General features: G+C 34.5%; 1 protein-coding gene across 1 annotated transcript; it reads left to right on the top strand.

The window, feature by feature from the left end:
• Positions 1 to 884: 884 nt before the first annotated feature.
• On the top strand, positions 885 to 26,246 carry LOC106666390 (myophilin). Its single transcript, XM_014393567.2, has 4 exons — positions 885 to 1,094; positions 25,195 to 25,331; positions 25,630 to 25,834; positions 25,899 to 26,246. The coding sequence occupies exons 1-4, from the start codon at positions 1,041 to 1,043 to the stop codon at positions 26,067 to 26,069; spliced, it is 567 nt and encodes a 188-aa protein (XP_014249053.1). The 5' UTR covers positions 885 to 1,040; the 3' UTR covers positions 26,070 to 26,246.
• The last annotated feature ends 1,342 nt before the right edge of the window (positions 26,247 to 27,588 follow it).

Below are 27,588 nucleotides of genomic sequence, written 5' to 3'. Positions count from 1 at the left end.
TTAATTAACGGATCTTGACTCGTTGTAAATAAAATTCCCAGATTATTTCTCATGTCGTCATCAATTGCAATCCGAATGGAAAATGTTTAACGTTTTTCCAGCATTTCTGTATAATTGATCAAAATCGGGACATTTCGCATTGTAAGTTTCAACTAGTTAGCTGGGCAAGACGGGCTTAAATTAAGTCTATCCTCTTTCCTTCTTGACGCCAGTCAAGCACGTATATGGCGTTGAGCGAGTGGGCGATCAACAAGTGGCTTGCCAAGTTTAGATACGATTTTTATCTCGAAATACGACAAAAACTGTCAATTCCGGATTAAAATCTTAATCGCAGGCAGGAAAAAAAACAATCTATTTTCACCTTGTCTTTTTTGTAAAATAAAATTTTTCATTTTGATTTGTATGTGTATTTTTTCGTAAATGGGAACTTATCTCAAGGGTAATTTTTATCTGTCAATAATTTTTATTTCTCAATAATAATTTAATTCGTTATTACTCTTTGTAAGAGTGTTTATTTTCTAATTCAACTCGAACAAAAGTCGTTTAATACAATCATCTAATGAGGCAGGAGAAAAATAGAAATAAGCACAGAGAAGTAGGAAGATGAATAATAAAAAATTAATAAAGAGAAAGAAAAAATAAAAGAGAAGAAGCAAGAGAAGAAAATAAGAAATTTTGATTCTGAGTTCTTGGATATCGTTTCTATGCTAAGTAATTGATTTTTTTCTTAGATATAATTTATTTTAATAGCTAGTCTATTTTATTGTTATACTCGGGTAATTAAGGAAGATGAAAGGAGGAAAGGGCGCGGCCAAGTTTGGTGTGGGTCCGCCAGGTCTCGTAGAAGGGCGGAGCTCGCACCGCGCCGGCTCCCTACCAGCCGGAGTCTCAGTACGAGGATAATCCAGTATTCCAGTCGAGTTCCACCTCTCAGACGGTTCAACATCTGTGCCGACCAGTGATCAAAACCGGAAGAAAAATCCAATTCATTTTTTTTTCAACGTCGTCGTTAATCAAAAGGCTTCAAAATTGCGGAAGATATGGCAAACAACCGTGCAACAAAATCCGGCTTCGCCGCGGAAGCCCAGAGGAAGGTGGGTGAATTTTTTATTTTTTTGCAAACAACCGAAAGAAAAAAATTGTTCAAGATTTTCCCCAAGGCTTTTCCTTTTTTCCGTTGATCCTGTTGACGCCTAGAACAAGGAAATCAGAGGAAATCTAAAAATTTGGCCTGACAAGAAGGGTATGGAGTCGTAGTGAACTGATCGAACCACTAAAAAAAAATAAAATTCTAATAATTTAAATAAATTTTATCTTCACAGTTTAAAAAAAATCAATAGTGTTTTAAAGCAAAAAGATTTTTAAAAAATTCATATGCGAAGAAAATAGGGCTAGGATCAACAGGTGGTTACCCTTGCGCAATGTCATAAAGACGAAATATTTTTTTTAAATATATAAACTCAATTTTAAAACAATAAATTATTGTTCAACTTTTAACAAGAGGAACAGATTATATTTGAAAATTAAAAATTAAAAATAAAAACGTTTTTCTCTTGCACAGACGTGTCTGCCTTGCGTAACAGCGATCAAAAACACTTAATGTTACGTGAAAGGCCGATAAAAATTATTATCCCGGAAAACATGATTTACGCATTTTAAAAAAACCGTCTTCGGTATGAAAATATCCAGAGGAAAATTTCATAAATTCAATCACAGGAATTTCTGCTCCGCAAGAACTTTTGAACGGTTCCAAACCCGCCTGGAAGAGTTCGAGCTTTGGGACAGGTACAAAAAATAAGCATACTTTACTATTTACGACTTCGTTTTCTAGTTAAACCAGCTTTTAACCGTTGCAACGATTGTCAGCACTTCCCTCCAGCCATAAAATTTCCCCGGGTGTTGTCAGTGTGTAAAAAGACTGGATTGAAACGACTTCTGCAACTTGTACTGTAGCTTTTTTTTAAATACTGCAACGGCATGAAACTCGCGGAATTTATTCAGGCTGAACGGTACCTCTAAATATGTCGAATCGGGATTATTATTCTCCAAGATGCAAATCAGCTTAGGAAAGAAGCGGTCGTTGGTTCTCGCCCAGGACGAAGACTTCATAAATATTCACTTATATTAAACCTATTAAAAAAACAAAACAATAAACAATATTGTGTGTTCAAATTAAATCTAGTATGGAAGATGAAAAGAGGTCAAGGTTCAACAGGATGCAGTTGCTTTATAAGATTTTAATTCTTTTGGATGGCCACCATGTTGAAAAATAAAGTCGTCAGAGATTTAAAACTACATATTATTTTATTGTTTTTACACAGTTAATATATATCATTCCCTATAAGGAACATTTTTAAGGTAAAAATTAGGCACGGTTATGGGTACTTATCGATTTTCTCGATATTCGAATCATGTTTCGCGCTTAAATCTTAAACATATACTTCAATATCTAATATCATTCCTAAATATAGACATGGGTCGTTAATAATTGCGCAAGCATTCCTTATCGGTGAGTCAGCAATGGGTCGTCCTGTTTGCTTTTCAACGGTTCGAACGTTCGTAAATCTTCTGAAGATTTTGAGTTTACAAAAAAATCGGTAGATTTCCATTTTCCAGCCGGTCCAAAACTGGAAAGAGAGAGACAAGACCCAAGATTCGCGAGAACGATCTGGCATAGGAAACAGTTATTGCGGATATCTCGGGCCGTTCGCGGGTCACGAATCGAAACGGGCAATCTGCATTTTGCAAGGATCATTATGATCAGGACACGCGTGCCGAGACGGTGATTTTCAGTTGGATTTCCGACTCGTTACGAAAACTAGGGCATTGATTTATAAACAAGAAGCAACAAGTTTGTTTTGTTTATAAAAATAATCCATGTCACATCCATGGCCTTTAATCTTACCTATACCAATACTGATTCATGGACAAAGAACCAGTAGTTATTTCATGAATTGTCCATACAAATTAAAAATAAATTGAATTTAAAAAATTAAAGAAATTCCTGTCTTACAGGAGGGCATAACATCCAACTCGTTGGTTCGCGCGGACAAAGGGTCAAACCAATGTATTCTTCTTTCATCATATTCTCAAATTAAAAAAACTATGGACTGTGCCCGGATTCGAACCTAGGACTGCTAGGGTGGCAAATATGAGTCGGAGAAATTCTTCTAGGCCAAGATTGATGTCCTGATCTGTCAACTAACTTAATCGAAACTTTTATTTCCTGCTTTGTCCAAGCGAAATATAACTAAAGCAAAGTAAAAATACCAATGAATAAATAAACTTTTTACCGAATTTTACATTGATTTATTAGGCAAATTTGGTGAAAATCAACTCTAGCAAATCTGAATTTGAGAGTTTAGTCAATAGTTAACGAATTTTTTAATAACTTTTATTTCCTTATTTGTCCAAGCGAATTATAACTAAAACTAAAGCTGAATAATTAAAAAAATGGATAAATAATCTTTTTACAGAATTTTACATTGATTTATTCAGGAAATTTGGTGAAAATCAACACGACCAAAACTGAAATTTGAGATTCTTAGTCAATACTCAACGAATTTATTAATAATCTTTATTTTTTTCTTTGTCTAAGCGAATTATAACAAAAACTAATGCTGGCTAAAAATACCAATGGATAAATAATCTTTTTGCCGAATTTTGTATTGCTTTCTTCAGGAAACTCAGTGAAAATCAACTTTCAGATCAAAATTTCAGATCCTTTGGCAATAGTCAACGAATTTATTAAAAACTTTTATTCCTTGCTTTTTCCAAGTGAATTATGACTAAAACTAAATTGTACTTAATTATTCTTTATGTGAGGTATTGGTTGAGATAAAAAAGCCAGTGTCACGAGCGGGATTCGAACCCACTACCTTCGGCTTGATACGCCGCTACTCTACCACTTGAACTATCGTGACTTGGATCCACTCGGACCCCAACTCCTTATCTCAATCTACCTTTCGAATTTTCCCTCCTTTTTGCCATTTTTCACAAAAACTAAAGTTGAATAAAAATACCAATGCATAAATAAACTTTTTACTTCAATTCAATTTCAATAGCCAATGAATTTATTAAGAACTTTTATTTACTGCTTTTTCCAAGCGAATTACAACTAAAATAGATTAAAATACCAATGGATAAATAATCTTTTTACCGAATTTTACATTGATTTATTCAAGAAATTAGGTGAAAATTAACACGATCAAAACTGAAATTTGATATTCTTAGTCAATAGTCAACGAATTTAGTAATAACTTTATTTCCTTGATTATGTAAACTAATTTGTTTTAATTAGATCATACCAGTGGTTATAGATTGCTCTGCCTTTTTAATTATTTTTGTGAAAGTCAAAAAATTTTTTTTAGAAATAATGTCCGATAAGTAGTCAACGAACTTCTTAAGAACTAACTGTTATTTTCTTCCCATACAAGTGAATTCATTATAACTAACTTTGACAATGTTCAACAATTTAACATTTTAAGAAAAACTCTTTACTAAATTGGTTAATTCAGAAAATCTGGTCGAAATCAACAAGGGCTTGATATAACAAATTGTATGGTCAATTTGAACGAATTAATTGAGAACTAAGTTATTCTGCATGCGGAAGAGAATTTCTTTTATAGTGAATTATATTTTAAACTTATGTTAAACTTGTGTTATACTTTTGAAGGAACTCATTCGTCGAGAAATTTAGCTCTGGCAAGTCTGAAAGGAAAATCAGTCAATTGTCAACGAACTAACTTTCCTTCAATGTGCGAGCGGTCTATTAAATTATCTTAGACCAAGAGTTGGGGTGGGAAAACCCCTTTCTAATTTGACTTATCTAGGAAATCAACAATGGTGAAATAAAAAAATTGATTTCCCAATAGTCCACGAATTTATTGACTTTTATTTCCTATCCTGTGAAAAATTTAATAGAGCTACCTTAGACCTCCGTTGAACATTTTAAGGAAAAACCCTTTCTAAATCGATTTATCCATTAAATCTGGTCAAAATCAAAAAGGGAGACGAATTAATTAAGAACTAACTTTCATTCCTCGCATTGTATAAACTAATTTTTGCAAACTAAACTTGGGTGAAACTTTTCATGGAAAATCACTCTTTTAGTCAAGACAGGACGATTGGTAGGCCAATAGTCGACGGATTTATTAACTTTTATTACTTGCATTCATGAAGAAATTTTTCTATGATTGTGAGTAACTAATACATATCAGAAATTAAATTTTTCAGTGAAATACCTTTTAAAAAGTTTTTAATAGATTATTCTGTAAATTTGAGGGAAAATCTGCAAGAGCTCGATATAAAAATTGCTTGGCCAGTTGTTAATTTTTTCCTTGCACTGTGTACACTAATTTTTGTAAAATAAATTATAACAGGTGTGAAACATGTTACAGAAACCTTGTTTTTGTGTGCAAAAACTGGAAAATTGATCGGACAATAGACAATGCATTTATCAACTACTTATTTCCTGCATTCTCTAGATAATGTTTTACGAGATTACATCAGGAGTTAAATTTTCATTGAAAAATATGTTTTTATAACTGCTATCTTCTGGAAAAATTGTGATTATTTTAATCGTCGCAAGTACTTGAAAGAAAAAAATTAAGCATTGAGGGGCGCTTCTACGATTTAAAGCCGGAATAGACAATTTGACAAAAGAACAATTTTTATCGGTTGCCAACCTGACAGATTAGTCATAATTTTATTTCAATGCATTTCTTATAATGATAATGATGAGCAATAAAATACCGGAAATGATTTGTTTCCAAATATGGTTTATTGGAACGACAGCTCTGACGGTTCCTCGAGATAGTTTGATTTGAGTACTGTTGATATCACAGCAATATCATCAATGACAAATCCATTCTTAATGTTTTTCCTCTTGTTATCTGTACAGTTGAACTTCGATTTTGGCTCTATGTAATCATCATTGCAATCCCTTGTGTTATTGTTGCGTTTATGTTTACAATTTGTCTCATACTGTGCCAAATAGAATGGTTTAAAGTATGTCTATATAGTTAACTTTGTAGTAAGAAATCTTTCAAAAAACTGACTTGAAACACAAATAGGTCTTGTTTGTCCCAGTGGGGGTAAAAAAAAGAGCCGAGGCGGCTGTTTATTCATGAATCGTGTTTGGACCCAGCCAGGAATAATTCAATAGTGACCGAGTTCGGGATAAATTTTCCAGAATCGCAATTTCTCTTCTCTGCCCAGGGTATTTTCACGTTTATCTTTGAAAATCTGAATTTGAAAATCCCTCGAGAAATATGTTTAATCTACGAGGAATGATGATTTAATGAAAAATGCCAGTCCGGTACGAGGAAACTGGGTCAACGATTGTTTTCAGTCACGGACAGCACAATCGCAACTTTCTTGATTTAAAAATAGGTCATTTTTCTGCATTCCAAGAGGTCAATAATTAATTTTCAAAAGAATACCCAAGGGTTTATTGTTTATTGATTTATTAGTTTTTCTATAAGGTAGGTGTCTGGATGATGAGTTTGTCTAATGGAATTGGGCATTCTTGAAGAAGGCAGTTGGTCAGGCCACCTGCTTGCAATACAAGCCATCTGACCCTACAATTTACCCGGAAAATTTTATCAGCCAGCTGTATCCTGGCAGTTTGTTATAATTGAAAATATTTCTACTGGGAAAATTTAGTGTTCCCAGTCAAAGGGGGACAATTTCTCGATATCAGAACTGCCTAGGTGCAGAGATTTCCCTCGTTATTTCTCAAATAAGTTTATAACGAGGCAAATAGTCAAAAATCTCACTTTCTAATTAGGCCTTTTCCAGGCCCACTTACCAAGGGAACATTCCGCATTATCCGACGACCGGGTTTCATAAGAAATCATGGGAATGCGTACTTAAAATAACGGTGCAGGGAAGGAAATTATGTCATGCGTTAATAAAATATGTATCGTTAACAATAAAATCCGGACTGGGTCAAATTTGACCCTTTTCCCACGTTATTTCTCAATAGGCAGCTCGAATCTATACAAAATGTCAAATTGAGTATCTAGTCTTAATGTCAAATAATCTAGACTTATTTCCATTCCAATCATACTCTTTCTTTTCATAGACAAAATTTTCCTAAGTAAAATTTAAGTCGGAGAGACTGTCGAGGAAGCTAAGGCGTATCTTATCATTTTTCATTCCCTCAGCCCGCGCTGTTGAAATACCTGGAAAAAAACTCCAATCCGAAAGTCCCACGCAATCTTTTCTGCAATTACAAGCATATTTGTAACAGAAAAAAGTTTCATAAGGAACTAGCTGTAAGTTAAGGGGAAACAATCGATTTTCCTATTTAAAAAATTTACCTTAGGGGTTTAGACTATAATAACTAACTCCGACTACCTGAAGATCCATGAATATCCATAAAAAATATTCATTCATTATATCTACATTTTATAGCAGTCACTTTGTTTATTACAGGAAGGAAAAAAACTCTTTTATTACTAATCGAAGAAAGCTTCTATGCATGTTCAAATAATTATCAATTTGTGTGTGTGTATGTTTATGTGCAAATTTAAATCATATCTAATGCGTTTAATCTTCCCACGCATGTGGAATGTAAAACATCAGCGTAAACCAACAAGATTGAACGTCTAAATCACTTTTATTGTCAAACAGTTGAAAACAATTTTAAACTGTACTGTCGTTAAAAAAAGATTCTGCACAAATTGCTGAGAACGCAATATGGTAATATTTAATGATGTAATGAGTCGTAAAAAAAAAACCTTGGAAAATGGCAAACAAACCGTGACCAAGCGGACCCAGAGGTATGTCGGTGTCTTGAGCAATCATCTGCTACATCGCACCCCTAAGAATCTGTCAAAATCTGCATAATTTATGTTGAATATGAAGGACTTGACGAACCATGTAAATTAGATATTCTACAAAATGATTTAATAATAAAAGGAATATTTATGTAGAACAATAATGGAGGAGAATAAGGAAAATTATAATATTTTAAAAAGTCTTAATATTTAAATCAATATTTTTATATTAAAATATGATGAAGAAGCGAAATATAGGAAAATTAGGAGAATCTGTTAAAAAAAGGACATAGAGTAAGAGATGCAATAGTAGGAAAGAAAAGTAGACAAAAGAAGAATATTCTGTTAAGAAGGATCATATGAAATTGCAGAAAGATAATAATAAGAAGAGAAGCACGCTTGTAAAAAGCTGTTTACGGTCAAAATATTTAGGACATTTTGATCGAAGTGATTAAAGTAAAATAAAAACAAAGTGTCCCACTAAATAACAGAGAAATTGTTTAAATATGCATCCCAATATTCATCAAGATCATAGAAAAATATAAGAATCTACTATAAAAAAAGATTTAGGAAGATGTATTCGAAAAAGTTAAAGAGATTTAGAAAGAACAGGATAAAAAAGATAAGGGAAAAGAGAAGAGCAGAACGAATACACAGTGAGACAGTAAGTATACATTTTAGAGAGAGGAAATCGTTTCAAAAGGAGAAGTAGAAAGAGGGAACAAGAGGACAATTAGAAGAAAGAGAACAGCTTGTATTTATTTCGCCATTTTTGTCAAAATATTTAGCATAAATTGAAGAGGACAAGTAGGAAAAGAGAAGTAAAACATTTTTTTTGTAGAAATCCTTAACATTAAAAAAGCGTGTGAATAAGAAGAAAAAATGGAAAAGAAAAATCAGAAGAAAAAACACGAAAAGGTATAGAATTGTAGGAACAAAGATGAGGACAAAGAAAAGTAAAGGCGAGAGGAAAAAGTGAATAATAAAAACAAATAGAAAAATAAGAAGAAAGAGAATAGATCGCTTTGAAAACAAGACGAATCGGACAAAGACAAAGTATGACAAAATATTAAGAAATATTAATTCTTAAAGATATAATTTGTTTTGAATAAAAATAAAAGAATAAGAAGAAAAACGTTGAAATCATTTGTATAATATATAAATATTAAGAAGGATAAGACGTCTTGGGCTATATAGGACGTTTTCACTCCGGAAACACCATCGCATGATGAAAATATGGATTTTTTTCAGGGAGAGAAAATGATTGAAAATGATAATTTTCGACAGATAATAAATCATCAAGTATCATCTCGTCGATCATGCGAACGTTAAGTCCTGCATTCGAACGAACCCCATTCCAAAACGAAACGGTCTCTCCAGATGATATCGACCTCCACCCCTGGTGGGAGCGTCGGGTCACTGGGTCACCCGAGGAAAAATATTTGGAAACAAATTCTATTTCTTTTTGCACATTTATTTCAAAATATATTTGTAGCTTTCATCTATTATTGACCAATATTGCAAGATTGTATAATTTCCCTAGAGTTTTATTTGCGCAATTTTCTCAAGATTCGTTAATTTTTAATTAAAAACTGCGTAATATTTTAAAATAAAGGCAGGGATTTTTGAACGTGACTGCTTCAGCCTGTTCTCGCTCTCGGTTTCCTGGCAGAACCTTGGTCGGGCTGGTGTACGCTCTTTTAAAAATTATGCGTGCATACCTTATGCTCATCCTTGCATGCCTTGGAGCCAAGGACTTTTCTTGCCTTTTTCCTCGGAAAGGATGAAAAAGAATCGCAGAGGGGTGGACGAACGAACTATTAAAATCCCATGAAATCGGGCTCGTTATAGGGAGAAAAATATTCGATTATCTTATCGAACAAAGGTACAAAATTGGCCATGTTGTACGGTAAAAAATGGAATAATTTTTACTTTTTAAGCTACACCATATTTGCTTTGAAATTCAACCAATTAGCAGACTATGGTCGACAATTGTTAGAAAAATTTCAGCTTGAGTCTTAATTCTAATTCTTTCAAATGTGTGCCGAGATAATGCCCTCGTAAATCGCTTTCGGCTTATAAACAAAAATGCAAAAGAAAAAACAACAAGAAATTAATAGTTTATCCGGGATAAATCGATTAATTGGAGTGCATCTCACAGCTGTACGTGACTTAGCTGGAGCTCTCGTTCGAATCAAAGGCACGTGATGACTCTAAGATAAAAAATGTGGATAAACAAGGAAATTTAAAACAGTTGATGACAACGAGAAAATTTCCATTGTTAAGATCTGTCTTGTTTTCTTTTTCGATCGTTGAAAATCTCGGGTTGTACCATAGTTGGTTTATACATTTTTTTGACTAGACGGTCGCAGAATTGTTCATAATTTAATATCAGTAGTAAAACTTTGGCTTAAATATTTTTAAAGGAAACCCATTGAACCTAAACATTGGTCGTCATTCAGGGACCACAAAATATCTTTCTATCTATTTCTAATTAATTGGTAGAAATCACCAAAATTTGACAGATTTATTGACCACTTGGGGCTTGATTTGTGATAAAAATTGTTTTTAAAAACTTACAAGGCAACCAGATTTTAACAGCTCCCTTAATGATTCCAAGAAATCAATAAAATCTGGCAGATTTATTGACTATTTCAGCCTTGATCTGTATTAATTTTTTAAATATTTTGATAGGAGCTGTATCACTGGGCACAAAAATAAGGCACTATGACTATCTCATTTTATGTTAAAACATTTGTGATCATAACTCGTAAATTTATTGTGAAAACAAATGAAACTTGGCAGAATTATTGTCCATTTGGTGCTTGATTTATAATTAATGGGCACTCTTGACACGACACGCAAGAATGGCACAATTACACAGAAGACAAACACTTTGAGCCCTGAAGATGATCTCAATAAAGATCGAAACGTTGGCACGATAAAGAAAATGTTTTTCTGAAACCTACATCACACCAGACCGCATCTCACGATTTCTAAATAAATTTATAATTAAATTTATTTTTTAAATATACAGGAATGTGTAGCTCTATGTCGGCCCATTTCGTATCCATACAGTTTTGTTAGTGCCTTGTTAATTTATCGGTCAAATTAACTTAATTTGGCGGAATTATCGGAGTCTTGATTTGCTATTTATATTATTGGGCTAAATATTTTGGAGTGTATTTACCCCATTTAGTGTAAACACATTTCTGTTTAAATCTCGTTAATTTTTTGGTAAAGTTAACATAATTTGGCGGAATCGTTGACTATTTGAACATGATTTGATATTTGTATTATTTGTTTAATTTTTTGGAGGAATTACATCATGGGGCCTAAGGTGGGGGCTTTCTGTTAATAACTCGCTAATTTATTATTAAAAATTAATCAAATCTGGCAGAATTATTAACCGTTTTCGCCTTGATCAATAGTGAAATTTATCGTTTTAAATATCCAGGAAGGAGCCTGTATTTATAGCTCTAAGACGACCCATTTCGAGTTAACACAATTGTTAATTTTTGCGGTAAAATTAGTATAATTTGGTAGTCGTATCCACTGCTTTTGTCTTGATTTGTATTGCAATTCATTATTTTAAATATTAATGGAGAATTTGATCGCTGTTCCGAAAATTGACTTTACGATGAACCATTTTCTACAAACACAATTCTTTTTCCTGCCTTGATAACGTTAGAAATCGATGCCTGGCAGACTTATTGACAATTTTAGCATAGTAAAATATATATGTCTAAATGTATGGGAGAAAACCTGATCCTGGAGCATAAATGAGTACTCCAAGACAACCCATTTTGTATAATGGAAATTTTTTCAATATTTTTGTAGCTGTTCGTCAAAAATTGATGAAATTAAGCGGTCCTGTTTACAATTGAACTAATCGGATTTATTTATGTAAATATCTAAAACGAAACCTGTCCATAAGGTCTGACGTTTTGGCTCTAGGTCAACCTAGATCATGTTAACACGTTTCTGCTGATGTTTCGCTAATTTATTGTCAGAAACAGATCCATTTGATGCACTATTAAACATTTTGCCCTTGAATGTTAAGAGAAATTTATTTTTTTAAATGTCTAGGAGTCTGAACACGAGTCTAACATTATTACTCTATGTCGACCCATTTGGTGTTAACCCTTTTAATTTAATATCTCATTAAGTAATCACCCAAAATTAAAGAAATTTGGCCGATTTATAGAGCATTTCAGCCTGGATTTACACTAAAATGTATAGTTGCGTATACCTTTGAGAGAACTTGATTACGGTGCCTGAATTGCTCTATGATGATTGAGGATTTTTTTTTTGTACAAACCGCATTTCTTTCATTCACTCGATAATCGATCGTCAGAATTGATATTTGGCATACTTATTGACTATTCAAGCCTTGATTTATAATTAAATTTGCTTTTAAATAGCTAGGAAGGAACCTGATCACAAGACATAAATCTTATTGCTGTATGACGAATTGTTGAGCCTAAAAAAATTGAATATCAAACTACCCCCCTGCACCCTGAGGGTTGATATGACCCTGCTGTTGCGAACCCTCGCAAAAAAAATTAGCAGACATATTGATTAATAGTGCATTAATTTATGATTAAATAACATGTAAGAAACCTCATCCTGGAAGTGTACTGTCTATGACAACCAATCCTATCTAAATGAATTTCCTTTAATATCTCAATAATTGATGGGCTATATCTAATGAACCTTGACAGACTTATTTCCCACTAAAATCTTGATTTGTAATCTTTTTTACTTTGATAAAAAGTACATCGTTCTGTATACTATTTCCTGCGTATACTTTTTTTCTTTTTCTATTAATATCTCTCCAACTGATTGATATAATTTAAACAAAACTTTGGGAGATTATTGACCTATTGTTCTTTGCCCAGTCGCGAAAAGGCGAATGAAATTGGTCGGAAAGAATTTGCCCCCAGGGCCTAAACAGATCGCACTGTGTGAGGCCTCATCTTCTAGACATACTCGCTTTTTTATCTTTCCAACCGATCGTAAGAAATTTATGAAACTCCGCCGACATAAGGGACATGTGTGTGTGCCCTAATTTATAATGGAATTTTATATGAAATATCTGAAAGGGAATCTCAGCAAGAGGTCAAAGCATCGTCATCTGACGACCTACACCACTGCCCCCTGACATTTTAGCCTTAATATACTAAATTGCTGATATAACTTAATAAAAATCAGCGGAATTGTTTTTTTATTTTATTTTAATCTAAGGTCAAAAATTAACTGAAATTAATTAAAAAATTAGTGTTATAATCCGTCGTCAACAATTCGCCTCTGGGGACTCGGATCAGTCCATTCTTTTACGAGGAAAGACCCTCCTCGATTATAAAAATTTTAGTTTTGATATCGGAAAAATTGAAAAGAAAAACGCCAAAATTATTTACAAAATTTGTGCTTTAATGAAAAAATAAAATGTATTTAATAAAGAATAACTACTTGGAGGTCGTGAGATGCGGTCTGGAGTGACGTAGGTTTTAGAAAAACATTTTCTTTATCATGCCACGTTTCGATCTTTATTGAGATCATCTTCAGGACTGAAAGAGTTTGTTTTCCGTGTAGATGTTTCAATCTTGCCTCTCAACACGACAGACAAGAATGACACATATACACGGAAAACAAACTCTTTGAGCCCTGAAGATGATCTCAATGAAGATCGAAACGTTGGCACGATAAAGAAAATGTTTTTCTAAAACCTACGTCACACTAGACCCATCTCAAGAGCTCCAAATAATCATTAAGTAACGGTCACTAAACACCACACATAAATAATAACGTGTTGGTACAGAAAAAATGCTTTAAAAGTCTTGACATTTCTTTTCGAAATACTCTCCATAGCAGATTTTCTTAAATATCTACCTTGGTAATTGGCACAATTTGATGACGTGGCAGAACTGTTGAACGTTTTAGACTTGAATAATCAACAAAATTTTGTCTAAATCGATTGTTACTCAATTACTATGTAAGGCCTCAGATTTGAACTGATTTCTGTTTTAATTCTTACGAACTGGCTGATGGGATTTCAGCAAATTCCTCATCAATGTACATCTGGTTTATAGGCAATACTGTATATAAGAAATAGCAGAAATATTAGAACTTATACATAAATAAACACTCCAACAAGAAACAATGAAAATTTAAAATTCTTGTGCGACAATTTCTAAACATTACTGACTCTTCACATAAGAGATAACGCTTTAACTATTATTGTTATTGTTTATTACGTGGACATGTCCCGAGAGCATTGTCGGCCTTTCGTTCCCCATGTCAGTTTTAACAGACAGAGCAAACAAGAAACTGGTAAACAGTCGTTGTGTAAACAAGCAAGAGTTGTTTTCCAGAATTACACAAAAGGCGGGGTCCTTTATAACACGCCAATAAAATAAAAAAAAACCTTGACAAAATAATCGCTAAAACTCTATTTAAATCCGATTGAAATATATCCCATAGAAACCTCAAAAAACAACATACACGGTTTAAATCTAGATGCAAATGCTTTTAGTTTAAGAAAAGAAAAACAAACCTAACTGATAAACGTTGACTGTTTTCTGTATTTTGATCAAGCTTTCATTTGAATTAAACACAGATTTGGTTTAGATTTTTTTTAACACGCTAGAATTTCCACCTTTGATTTTTGTAACACATTTCGCTTTAAAATATGCAAAAAGTGAAATTAAGTTATCATAATGTTTATTATATATTTTTTTATCTATGACATACGTGAGTGCTGTCGCAAAGGAAGCCTTGTCTTTTTATCTTTTTTGTGGGCCAAGGATGGCGGTGGGTGGGAATACTGCGTGAAATCGGTTCTCTTGGGCTAATCCGTTCCAGACCGATTATCCCGGAAATGGATTAAGCCTTGACAATGATAAGATTCGTTCAAAGGTAACAACGAGTTCAGAAACTCTTCAATTCACTTGCTGTTGGACAATCGCATTCATTCTATATACATCAGGCTTTATTAACTTAGAAAAAATAATATGCAAAAACATAGGCGAAGTACTTTCGTTTAAAGGCTAAATGACTCACTAAATATATGTTTTTCTCACCCTAGTCCCTTTTGAATTTATCTTTTATCGAATACGACTATTTAACCATTCAATGTGTGAGTTGGTTATTTAGCTTTAGTAGAAACCAGGCTAGCGCGAGGGAAAAATGCAGACATCAAATGAACTTGTCAAAGTTGTTTGACGAGTTGAAATGCCTGAGAGTTAAAATTGAAGATTGGCTTGTCAACATATTTGATCTTCTATATTTCGATATGTCTTTATATACTTTTTTTACGGTTGCGTGGTCGTTAGTAGATGTCCGCATGTTTTTCTCTCCCTAGTCCTTATTTGGAAACGTTTGAAAGTCAAATAAAACGAAATCGTAATTAATCGTCGTTGTCCCAATTGATAGGTTATTTATATTTATCCAAACTTATAAAACCAGGGTATGGCGAGAGAAACATGCAGACATCCACTGAACTTGTCGAAATGAAAAAAGGTTTATTGAAGATTGATCCATGTTCATCCTAGTGTGATTATTATCGGTTAACAGTTCTGTTTTTTGTTTTTGTTTTTTTATATTTGACCACATTCAGTGGATGTCTAAGGTTTCTCTCGTGCAAATCTGAATAGTTAGTTTTGGATTGAAGTAAACAACCTGTTTCCTGGGGTTTTTTCAAAATTGGCATACCTTGATGGCCCAATCCTAATAATATAATACTCTTAATATTTATCTGATCAAAAGAGTTTCATCATTTCACCATTTTTTCACTGGATGTCCTTATTTTTTCTCGGGGTAAGTATATTTCTCAAAAAATGTATGCCAAAGTGGTTAGGTATGTCCTTCGTACTGTAATCAAGGCAATGTGTTTGGTTGCTAATTTTGATTTTATCAAAATATACAACTGGGAAATTATCACGAAAGAAACATGCAGACACCCACAGTCGCTGTCCCACGTAAAACCTAGTTTTCTCTTTCATTTCTCTTCAGAAAAAATTCAAAGTATAACCACCAAATTTTTCACGCTGTGATCTATTTTTCGTATTTACAAACTGGATTTATATAGAGGGTGTTGCCAAAATCATACTCAGCCTTTTTGATTTTAAACAGGACTATGGGTGTTTTTTTTTAAATGATTAAAATTTTGAGAAAGTGAAATAGAAAAAAATATTTCTAATGGTAGGTATTTTTTAAAAATTTTTCAAATCATTGACTGAGAATTTGTAAGATGGTCAGTCTTTCCTTAACCAGTTTGACTACATGGTCATAGTCTATTCAAAGATGTTAAGGGTACAGTGTATTAACTTTATGATTATAATTATTCTTTTTATGTAAGTTCTTGGTTGAGATAAAAAAGTCATCGTCAAGAGCGGGATTCGAACCCACGACCTTCGGCTAAATACGCCGCTGCTCTACCACTTGAGCTATCGTGACTTCGATCCTCTCGGACACCAACTCTCCATCTCAACCTACAACCTTCGAATTTTCCCTCTTTTTGCCATTTTCAATCTCGATTCGATTTTTATCTCAACTAAGACCTTACATAACAAGAATAATTAATTGAAAGAACTACCTTGGTCAATTGATCACTAAAACATAAATGCATTTATGATTATACATGATTTTAATGGGTTTTTATAACAATATTTTTGTACAATTGATTATCGGAAAAGTATTAAACAGCCAAGGCAAGGATTTTCTTCCTGTAAGATTTTTTTATAATCGTTTCCGTTCGTCTACCACCACGTCCAGGCACGCTTTGGTCAATGGACTTGCTGGATCAGTCAACTGAATTCTCGAGGGAGTAGAAGAGGGCCGAGGACTCGAAACCGGTTTCAAGTGAAAATAAAAGAAGTAAAGCAGGATATTCCACATGCTCTTTCTGGGCTAAGTTGTTATATTAACTGCACCTGGACGTCACCCACTCGTGCGGAAAAACTGGACACAGATTGTTAAAAAAAAGCCGGTGCGATCAAAGCTGAATCAGATTTTGAAAACCAAAAGCCCATTCTGGCTGTGTAAATCAAGAAAAGTTTGTTTAAAAGATATTTTTTACATTTTTTAAATGCAGGATTTACATGTGCCTGCTTTTACGTTTGCTCGGTCACGTCTTAAAAACCATCTAATTAATCCTCCCAGCCCATTTGATACATCAATCACTCTTATCGGATTCGATTAATAACTCTAAACTTTTATTTATAATTCATATTGAGGATTTTTCCATGACAGCCACATCTATTTGTTGAATTCTTTAAAATCAAAAGTTCTACGAGGAAAGTCAAGAGTGTGAGCGGTTGTGTAGGAGGGTATTCATGTCGTTTGTGGACGTGATTTCACCGCTTGACAAGCACGGTGTTTTGACCTCTAAGAGTGTGTAGGTTGAGGTTAAAACTCGTCAGTACCAACAAATAATAAAACAATCTAACATCAGTATTTTCTTAAATAGAATTTTTATAAACGATAGAATGCGAAATATGTGTACTGTTAACAGGTTTGTAATAACCAAATCCTTAGTACGTTGGACGTCTGCGATTGATCTGCGTTTATTGGATCATGCCCCAGTCAAATTTGACATTAAATCAAAGCTCTTTGTACCTCTAACAATCAGAATATAGTTAAGTTATTTAATTTTATCAGAGCCGCGTAGAATGTGGCACGAGAGAAACACGCAGACATCCACTTAAGATGTAAAATTTCTGTATGTTTTCAGACATATGTCAAGCACGTTGTATTGAATCAGAAGCATTTCGCTTTAGGCAGTGAATGTCTTCATGTTCCTCTCACTCCAGTTAATCTTTTATGTTGAGAAACATGTGAATTTCAAATAAGGTTTCGAGATGAAACCGAGGTTTAAAAATTTGATAGCACTCAATTGGACTTGGAAATGGGAACAATAGTAGAAAAACATACGGTCTGACCTTAGTAGAATTTGAAGATACCATAAAATTTTTGACTTGTCAGCTGGACCACCTATTCCAAAAGAAAGTTCATCAAATGGGATGGGATGGATTTGCAATTGGAACAAAGTCCTTGGGCCTCTGGAAAGTAATTACTTTATATATTTATATTAAAACTTTAAAAGGGGATCAACAGGAGAGAAACATGCAGACATACATTGAATGTAGCGATATTTAGTTCATATTAGTCTTGTATGTTTTCTGGTGTGTTTCTTATTTTTCAGTAGATGTCATCATGTTTACTTCCTACAACTAAAAGAAGATGAATAAATAGAATCAATTAAATAGAAAAGGTCCTTCTATTAAAACCTAGAAAATGGACTAACAGGAAAGAAACATGCAGACATCCACTGAAAATAGCGACGTGCTGGCTAAATTGAAAACACCAGCAATTTGATTGTCTACAAACCGTCATTGTCAGACTTGCTGTAAACATTGTTCTGACACTTTTATTCTATCTTAGTCATTTAATCGGATGTCTAGTCAGATCCTCTTTTCGGAAGAAAATAATTTGGGCTTCCTTTGTCGTGCCAGTCAATAGAAAAAAGTTTGGTTATGAGGAAAACGTCAGTTTAATAGTTTCTGTTTATCTTGATCATGTATCTGTATCTTTCGGTATTGCTCTATGTCCAATGTGTGTCCGTGCGTTTCTCTCGCCTGTTTAACAGGCCCGACGAAAGTTGGCTTTTATCAAAGCCTACAAAAGGGATCATGATTGTGGGCAAGAAAAAAAATCCAGCGAGAGTAGGCAGACCTGCGTTATCAGGGGACTTTCTATTCTATATTATTTTCACGGGGAATCGATTTTCCAAGTAAAAACGCGACGTTTTTTATGAAATATCGACCTTTGAAAGACTTGTACTTCATAGAAACTTTCACTGAATTTCACCTTTGGGAAATAGTTTGGAAATTAACAGATGGCATGTAAATCAAAGCGGAAGGGAGATCATACAAGCGAAGCATCAAACCTACTAGCCTAACTTTGAAGAAAGGAAGAGTGTAAAGAAAATTTCTTGAAGTTTTCTATCTTAACTTTTGACAAGTATCTCTGGAACAGATGGCTGTCACACCCATTGAGTTTGCAGGTTGAAGTTTAATTTTGTGATAATGTTAGGTATTAAAAAAAATGTTTTTAACCGTCATGAAATTCAGTTATACCGGTCAGTTATAATTTTGAGCATTTTGGCAGGTATGTGCCTTTACAGACCAAGGACAGACGAGGGGAATTCTATTAAGCAAGTTATCGTTTTGTGTGTCGAAGATAGTCCAGCCGGCAACGCCGCCACGGGGTCGCGACTCTCGCAAACGGCTTTTAATAAATCCAATAATGCATTTTCTGCCAAAGGACGGCTTAGACAAAAGGCCCGGGTCGAGGATCGCCCGGGGCCCCGTTCAGCTTTTTAGGACGTGTCCCCGGAGATGGAGCCGAAGAGAAATCCGGACGCTGTTTGACTCATGACACCCCCAGGCTCTTGGCTATGGCTTTAAATATAAATTGATTGCTGGAAAGAATAGTTTATTCTTTAGCATCAATGATCCTTTGTGATAGAACTGCTTTCACTCGGTTTCTTTCAATAGCATTGCAGAGCACAAGATGTATCTATTGTCGCAGAAGTACGCAAATTTGTATAATACGGGTGAAAAAAATCTGTTAAACACTCAACAACGAAAAGAATAAACATAGCATAAGTATTCTTTTTATGTAAGGTCTTAGTTGAAACGAAAAAGTGTCACGAGTGGGATTCGACTGACTGACGAAGTTACGATAGCTCAAGTGGTTAGAGCAGCGGCGTATGAGCCGAGGTTCGTAGGTTCCAATCCCGCTAGTGACACTAGTTTTTCACATCCATTTCAACCAATTTTATAAAAAGAATAATTATTTGAAAGAAATAATTTGGTCAATCAGACCACTAAACATAATGGATATAACATAAGATCGATAGTCATAGCATTCCAGCTGTTTTTGGGTCAAAAGATGGCTTTGTAGTATTTCACGAATGAAGGGATAGAGATAGGGATAAAAGAGGCGGCCACAAGGCCTACTACACCTCGACCTGAATAGATCTATTGTGCTCCTCTGTTATTTATAACTCACTGGCCAGCTTCAAGTTCTTAATCAACCTCCAAAGCCTTGCCAGCGACTCCATAGTGTAGGATCTTGCTTGTGGCTTTTCCTATCCTAGTTGCAAGAATCTGCAACAGACTACAGAAACATAAAATGTGTTCTGCGGTCTCCTCCTCTTCCTGGTAGTATCTGCACAGTGTTTCTTCTGTACCGGTGCATGTTCTTTCTTAAGTGGCAGTGCTCTGTCGGGATTCCAACCAGAATCCTGATTCGGTTGCGGTTGCCTTCCGGTAATTCTTTTGCAGGTTTTGCGGATGGTCCTTCTATGAATCTCTTCGCATGCCTCATACCTGTGGTATTGTTCCACCAGGTTTTGGACTCATTAAGGGTCCATTTTAAGATGTAACCTCTTTTGTGGCAGGCTGCTAGGCCGACGTAGGGTTCTAGGCCCATGGAGTCCTTGTTGGCTCCCTTTTTGGCCAACATGTCAACCTTTTCGTTGCTTCTATGTCCAGAATGTCCAGGGATCCATGCCAGGGTCAGATCATTAGTGTCGCTGACTTCCGTCAGGGCCTCCATGCATTTCGAAACACTCTTTGCTTTCACCTCGCATGAGGCTAAGGCCCTAAGAGCTGCCTGGCTGTCAGAGAAAATGGCTATCTTCCGGGAATGTATTCCTACCCTTTTTTATTTCTCGGGCACATTGTTCAATCGCTATGATTTCAGACTGGAAAACTGTAGCATACTTGCCTAGGTTTACCGTCAGTTCGGTCATGGGGGTTTATCTCAAAGATCCCAGCTGCCGTACCCTTGTCGGTTTTGGAGCCGTCAGTATACCAGTAGGAATTTACCTTTAGTGTTGTTCCTTTGGCTTATTCTTCCCGTTCTGGTACAAGTACTTTGTACTTCTTGGTAAAGTTGTACTTTGGAGTAGTGGCATCAATTGGCATTCCTAGAATGGCATCTTCCTGTATCTCCTCCCTCAGTATCCATTCACGAATGAAACTAGCAGACATCTGATGAAGATGCAAAAATTCTGCAATTTTTTTAACATTTGTCCATTAACAATAGTGACTCTTTCGCATGAAGGAAAAGCAAAATGAGATAAATTCGAGATTAAATCGAATTATTTTTTACTATTGGTCAAAAGATTGAGAAATGTCTGCTAGTTAGTAGAAATTAGATTCACAATTTTTATTGGACGCCTGCATGTTTCTCTCGCACTAGTCCGAGAAAATAGAATCACACTTTAAAAAATACTACAGTATTGCGGAATTTTGAACATTTCTTAACTTGGTCTTCAGGATATGTTTCAATGAAATCTTTCTATTCAGAAGGATTTCAAGATCTTCAGTGGATATCCCACGTTTCTCCTACACTAGTCCATCCACCCCTTGCAGGACCAGTTAAAGAGACATTGTCAACAACTTCATTTCAAGATGACAAAACTACAGGTTTTCTAACATTTTGCTCGTACTGTCCACACAGTCTTTCGGAATGTGGTGTTTGAAATTTTCCATTTCATCGTATTTGATGGATGTCCGCTTGTTTCTCTCACGCTAATCGAAAAAATGGCTGGTATCTCAAGCCCAAAAGAAAATGGGAAAACCTTTGTCAACTTGGTCATATATTCCGTATGGGTTTTTTTCTTTACATGTCTGCATATTAGTGCATGACCCATGTTTCTCCAAAACTTGGCCACCTCTTTCAGGACCAGTTGAAATGTCAGTGGCCAGTGTCATGACCAGTTTGAAGAAATTAGACCCGCTGTATTTTGGGCGTGAAAATTTTGGCATTTAACCATTTTCACGGGTCATCAGCATGTTTTTCTCGCACTAGTCCTAGTAAATAGGTTATATCACACTTTAAAAAAACACTTGTGGCGAGACTTTCTAACAGTTTGCTTTTTCTGGTCCACACAGAATCTCCGTATGTGCTATTTGAAACTTATCATCGCATTCGGTACATGTCTACATGTTTGCCTCGCAATCCTATATTTTTATATAAATGGTTACAGATTACACAACGGTATGCCAAGGTCCTTTTTACTGTTTGTCCAAGTCCAGGTTGATAACATTCATTTCAATCTGAACTTAGAAAAGAAACGAGGGAAAGAGAAACATGTGGACATCCAAGGAACTGGTTATACGTTTTGTGACATTGGTCATTTGATTATGCTATTCCGCATAGCTTGAAAGCCTTAAGGTGTATATAAGGTGTCTGTAACCAGTCTATTAGGAAGATTTACCATTCTACCAGATTTACCGCATTCCCCACCCTGTTACAATCACATAAAAACAGCAAAATACAAATTCACATTTCACTCCTATTACACCCGAAACGAACGTAGCGCTACAAGATTAACATCACACTTTATATGAGTATGAAATACTAGGTTCAAAATTTATATTATTTACGTCTGTATTGACAGTTATTTTTTCCAATCAACATTTTTGGCTCTGAAGAGGACCCGAATAAAGGTCGAAACGGGGGCACAAAAATGAAAAAAAGTATTTATCTAAAATGCTTCATTCCTGACCTCTCCTCACTAGTTTAACAAATTATTGAACAACTGTCGTTAAATAACACACATTTCAATTGGAAGTTTGGTTGTTTCGACATAATTCTTACATAATGGCTTATCGTGAAGTAAATATGTGAACATTCACTGAATATCACAAAATAACTTAGTTGGTATCCCATATTCAGAAGAATTTTGTTATATTGCCATCTTTAGATGGATGTCAGCATGTTTCTCTCGTGCCAGTCCTTTTGTAGTGTTCATGCAGAACAAAGTAACAAAAGTGTGTGTGTGTGTGTGTGTGTGTGTGTGTGTGTGTGTGTGTGTGTATGTGGTTTTTTTTTTTTTTTGCCAATCTAGTAGCTTTATGTTTTTATCAGTTGCTATTAAATGAATGTCCACAAGTTTCTCACGCGCTAGCCCGTTTTGTAGGTTTTTAAAAACCCGCAGATTGGCAAGCAACGTTTCACAAATTATGAACACAGTAGCCCGTAGATAAATGTTTTTTTCATTTGAAAAGCTAATTTTCAAAGCACATAGTTCTTTGTCTGATTTAATTGCTCTAAAATATTAGCGTAAAATTATTTTTTATGTACTATGTATTATCTTTTGTATGAAAGATTCATTCGAAATTTAGTAGTTTTTTCACTTTAAATTTGCATCTGTGTTTAAATCACGGTATGTTTAATGTATGAATAGAGGTTGACATTGGTCATTGTTCACGGTGGTATAGGTGATTTCATCAGTCCTTTTTATTTTTGGACCTTTCTTTGATTTGTATCTAATCGTCCTGACGCGCTATCCTTCACGAATATCACCTTGGGTCCGATTTGGTTATGTGGAGTGGTAGGTGCGTCTCTATATTAAGCGTCCGAGGGCAACCCGCACGCCTTACACGATCCAGGTGGATACGTGACACGTGAACCATATGGTTCAACATCCTTTGGTGGATCGTTTTGCCCACGTAACTATCAAATCGATGTTGAAAACGCTACATGGAGCAGCAGGCGTAAAATCGCTGTCCAATCTGCTCAAGCATTGTAATAATTAAAATTACGCGTAAAATGTTAACTAAACAAAACTTCTTGCCATTTTCCCAACTACAGTCATATATATACATCAAATCACTACTAAAATAGACAATCACTACAAAGAACAGCTACCAAATAGACACCAACTTAATTCAGTGCACTAGCATGGGTTAAACATGCGACATCAGAGTTTCTTCAGTGGATTTTCTCTCGTTTCTTTGGCATTTCTCCAATGAAACTCTTGAAAGCCAAATGATATGGTTTCAAAATTAGCAGTTAAGAAGTAGTTTGGTCATTCATCTAATTAGCTCCAGAAGAAAACGAAGCATGAGGCAAAAATGCTGACATATATTGAATATGACAAAAAGTCATTCTAGTGTTCTTAGCAAAACTCCCGAACTTTGATGTATCCACTTTTACCTCCATCACCAACCGTTTCCATTCCGATTTACTGGAAAACTCCTCTTCCCGCACTTCACCATCATGCTTCATTCCATCGCCTGATCTCGAAGTGTCTCTTCTCTAGGTCTTTTCTCCTAAAGTATTGCGCAATCTCAGTTCAACTACTGCATAAAGTCGTGGTTCCTGAATGTTTGTTAATTTTCAATCGCCGCACTAATATAAGACGTTGTCATTTGCATCACCTTTAACGCCTTTGGAACATCATACTCCAGACCGCATGGTACCGGACCTTTCATCGCCTTAACTTTGCCTAATATCTTCTCGTCCGTACTGTATCTTTCCCTGTTATTTCCAGTACCGTCTTTTCCTTTAAACTATCACTCCTGAAAATCTATTCATCGCCCTTCAACGAGATCGCGGAACGAGTTAGTCACGCAATGTCATTACTGCTGCTGAGGTTAGGCCAGTGCACTGGCCTATTTACTACAGAGAGGAGTATCATCTTTCGCCTTCATATTAAATCATCATTCATCTTTAAGACTTCAAGACTTCCCTCGAAATAGTGAGTTTTCACTCATTCCATTGTTTCAATTATTCCATTATTCTATGGGGAATCCTCCATTCTCAGTGGTCTTGGTTCGCGCCATTTTGTTGGTTGTTGGCGAACAAATAGTTAATAGGTCAAGTATAACTTTAGCTTTCAGCTACCGAAAAGGTTTTGTGTCTATTCTTTATTAGAAGAATTCTATTCTGGAAATGGAACATGTTCAGTGAATGTCCACATTTTTCTGTCCCACTAGCTTTTTTTTCCAACATCTACACTGAAGCACTACTTCTAAACTACAACAATACTGAATGAAAGAATGCCCTGAATCTGATAGAAACATGACCAGGACGATAAAATTGCCCACAAATACTAAAAAAATATTGGATATTTTGTCATATCCAGTAGATGTCTGCGTGTTTCTCTCATCTTAGTCATTTTTGCCATTTCTGAAGAAAAAGAAGATATAATAATGTTCAATTCATTACAATACTTAAACGAGGTTAATCTATTATGTAACAATTGCCTTAAAAAAATTTAATGGTAGTAAATAAGGGAAATATGCTGACATATGTTGAGATTCATAGAAATTATAATTAAAATAAGCGGACCATTGTCCATGTACTGAATACATCAGACCTGTTTGTTGGTTGTATATAATATTATATATTACATTATACTATTCTCATATTTCCTACATATAAATGAGTTGTCATCCCAGCAGTGATTAACAAGGAAGCCGTTTGCTGCCCCAACATCCTGTAGGGGGACTGCTGATTGGGCCAATTGGCAAGCTTGCCGCAGAACGCCCACTGCACTTTCTACGATTTTAAATTGAATTTTGCCATTTTTTTTTCTCTGTTGCAGATCAACAGCAAATACAATGAGGAACATGCGCACGAGTGCCTCGAGTGGATCAAAGCGATCACAGGCGAGTCTTTCAGCACTTCAGGTGACATGGACAACCTTTACGAAGTCCTCAAGGATGGAACTCTCCTTTGCAGGTAAATTTAGGAAAAAAATCTTTGCTATGTCCCAAAAATATTCATTCTAAAATTAAACTTTAACTTAAGCCATTATAAATGATAAAAACTATTATACAAAAAAAAGACACAAAATATTGACAATCTAAGCAAATGAAGTGATTAATGAAAGATTGATAACTTTTAAATTTACTGAAAATATTGACCGAGTTGATATTTTGTCATTATTATTTTTCCTGGCAAGGTTTCCAAATTATGTTTTTCCTTCAGAGTATTTTTGTTTTTTTTAAAGAAAATTCTACACCCTGTTTGTTTACAGATTGGTCAACCATATGAAACCTGGTTCTGTGAAGAAGATTAACACGTCCACCATGGCTTTCAAATGTATGGAAAATATAAATAACTTCCTCGACACCGCACTCGAGATGGGTGTACCCGCTCAAGAAACTTTCCAGACAGTCGACCTCTGGGAAAGGCAGAATCTCAACTCGGTTGTCATCTGTTTACAGTCCCTTGGAAGAAAGGTGATTTTTTTCATCATCAAATCATACTAAAATTTTTAAAAAAATCTAAATAATTTTTTTCCAGGGAGCGAACTATGGACAACCCAGCATTGGTCCAAAAGAAGCAAACAAGAATGTACGTAACTTCACAGAGGACCAACTGAGAGCCGGACAGGGAGTTATCAGCCTCCAGTACGGAAGCAACAAAGGGGCCAATCAAAGTGGAATCAACTTTGGCAACACAAGACATATGTAAAACCAGCGGAACAGCGTTGTATATAACATTCCACAACTTAAAATATTCTTTGGGAAAAAAAAAGAGAAGAGAAGAAGAAGTAAAGTTAATTAATAATAATTAGGTGCTATGATAAAATAACGTAGACCCCCCGAATATATATTTTTTTTTTCATAAGTATATATATAAATACATTATTATAAGAAGAGTTCATTTTCTTTTATAAAAGTTAGAATTAAGTTTAAAAGTAAGAAGTTTTTTCTCTCTATTGAAAAGTGCTAAATAATAAAATCTTCCATTTCTTTTGACTTTATAATGCCTTTTTTGAAAAATAAGTCTGTCTTTCTTTATTAATACATCGAATTTTTTCTTCGATAGGTGTACTGAGAATTAGTAGGTTAGGAGTTAAAATTCATAGAATGTAAAAAAAATGTATTTTCAGATTACATAATAAATTATTTTGTTTTATCTTATCATTATACATCCTTCTCCTGAATTCGAAATGATTGTATAGATTTAAGTAAGTTATTCAATCAGAATTTTTGTAGTGAGGTTTGTTTACACAAATATGCTGATATGCAGAGCTATACGTATAATCTAGGGTTTTAACCATATTTTACTACTATAAATTGATTATGAAACTGCTATTTGTTCACTTTTTCACTTAATCATTACTTACAAAGATCACCAATCTACAGTGATGGAGAAAAATAGCCAATAACTAAGAAACTAAGATAATATGATTAATCTGCCTTTCATATTTACCCAGGTGACGAACATGGCTGAAATACCCAAGTTTCCTTGTTTTTACCGTTTTGTTTCTTCTTCTGAGTATGTTAGGGGTGGTTTCTGCCAAGCTTATTTCTAGTATCCTATACGTCCAAATCTTGAATGTCTCATTCAACACCATATAGCAGAGTTGAGAAAACATTTCAATAATCTTATCCTTAATCCCAGACCAAGTTCATGACTGCACATCACACAGTACTCTTTTCATTTAAGTAAATGTGGGTTGTACATTTTTGCAAAAAAATTATTGAACAGTCAAAAAATGAAATAAAGCTTCTTGCAAGAAAAATTAACTTCTGATAAGAAATATTTATTAAACAGTGAGACCGAACTGTTGAGCAATATTCTAAAAGGGACCAGTCTAATGATGTATTAAGCATTATTATAATTAATTGATTTTTTAAGTCTCTTAAAGTTTTAATAATAAAATCTAGTTGCCTAATAGCTTTATTATGAATGAAATCCATATGAAAAGGATAAGCAATCAGGATTGTTATTCTTTTCATTACGATTTGTTTCCCTTGTAAGTAACCAAGAATGCAATTAAAATATTTTCTATTCTACTTTTCTATTCTAGATTTGAATAAAATAATTATTTTGAAAAATGCTTCATCACAAAAAGAAAAAGAAAATATTTCAGTAAAGTGGAATGTGGAAATGGTAGGCAAATAATAGAAAGCAAGTCTAATATATTGCATTAAAAAATAATAAAAATTGAAAAATTAATTTAGAAAACTTTTTCGGTGAAAAC

The sequence above is a fragment of the Cimex lectularius genome, unplaced genomic scaffold (assembly GCF_000648675.2).
Source record: "Cimex lectularius strain Harlan isolate CLEC.00 unplaced genomic scaffold, Clec_2.1 scaffold124, whole genome shotgun sequence".
Taxonomy (NCBI): Eukaryota; Metazoa; Arthropoda; class Insecta; order Hemiptera; family Cimicidae; genus Cimex; species Cimex lectularius.
Note: the sequence above shows the minus strand (reverse complement) of the source record. Positions and strands in the feature narration are given on the sequence as shown.

Coding starts and splice junctions, on each gene's coding strand:
- LOC106666390 (XM_014393567.2), top strand. CDS start 1,041: ATGGCAAACAACCGTGCAACAAAATCCGGCTTCGCCGCGGAAGCCCAG. Junction 25,332..25,629: donor GATGGAACTCTCCTTTGCAG/GTAAATTTAGGA, acceptor GTTTGTTTACAG/ATTGGTCAACCATATGAAAC. Junction 25,835..25,898: donor TACAGTCCCTTGGAAGAAAG/GTGATTTTTTTC, acceptor ATTTTTTTCCAG/GGAGCGAACTATGGACAACC.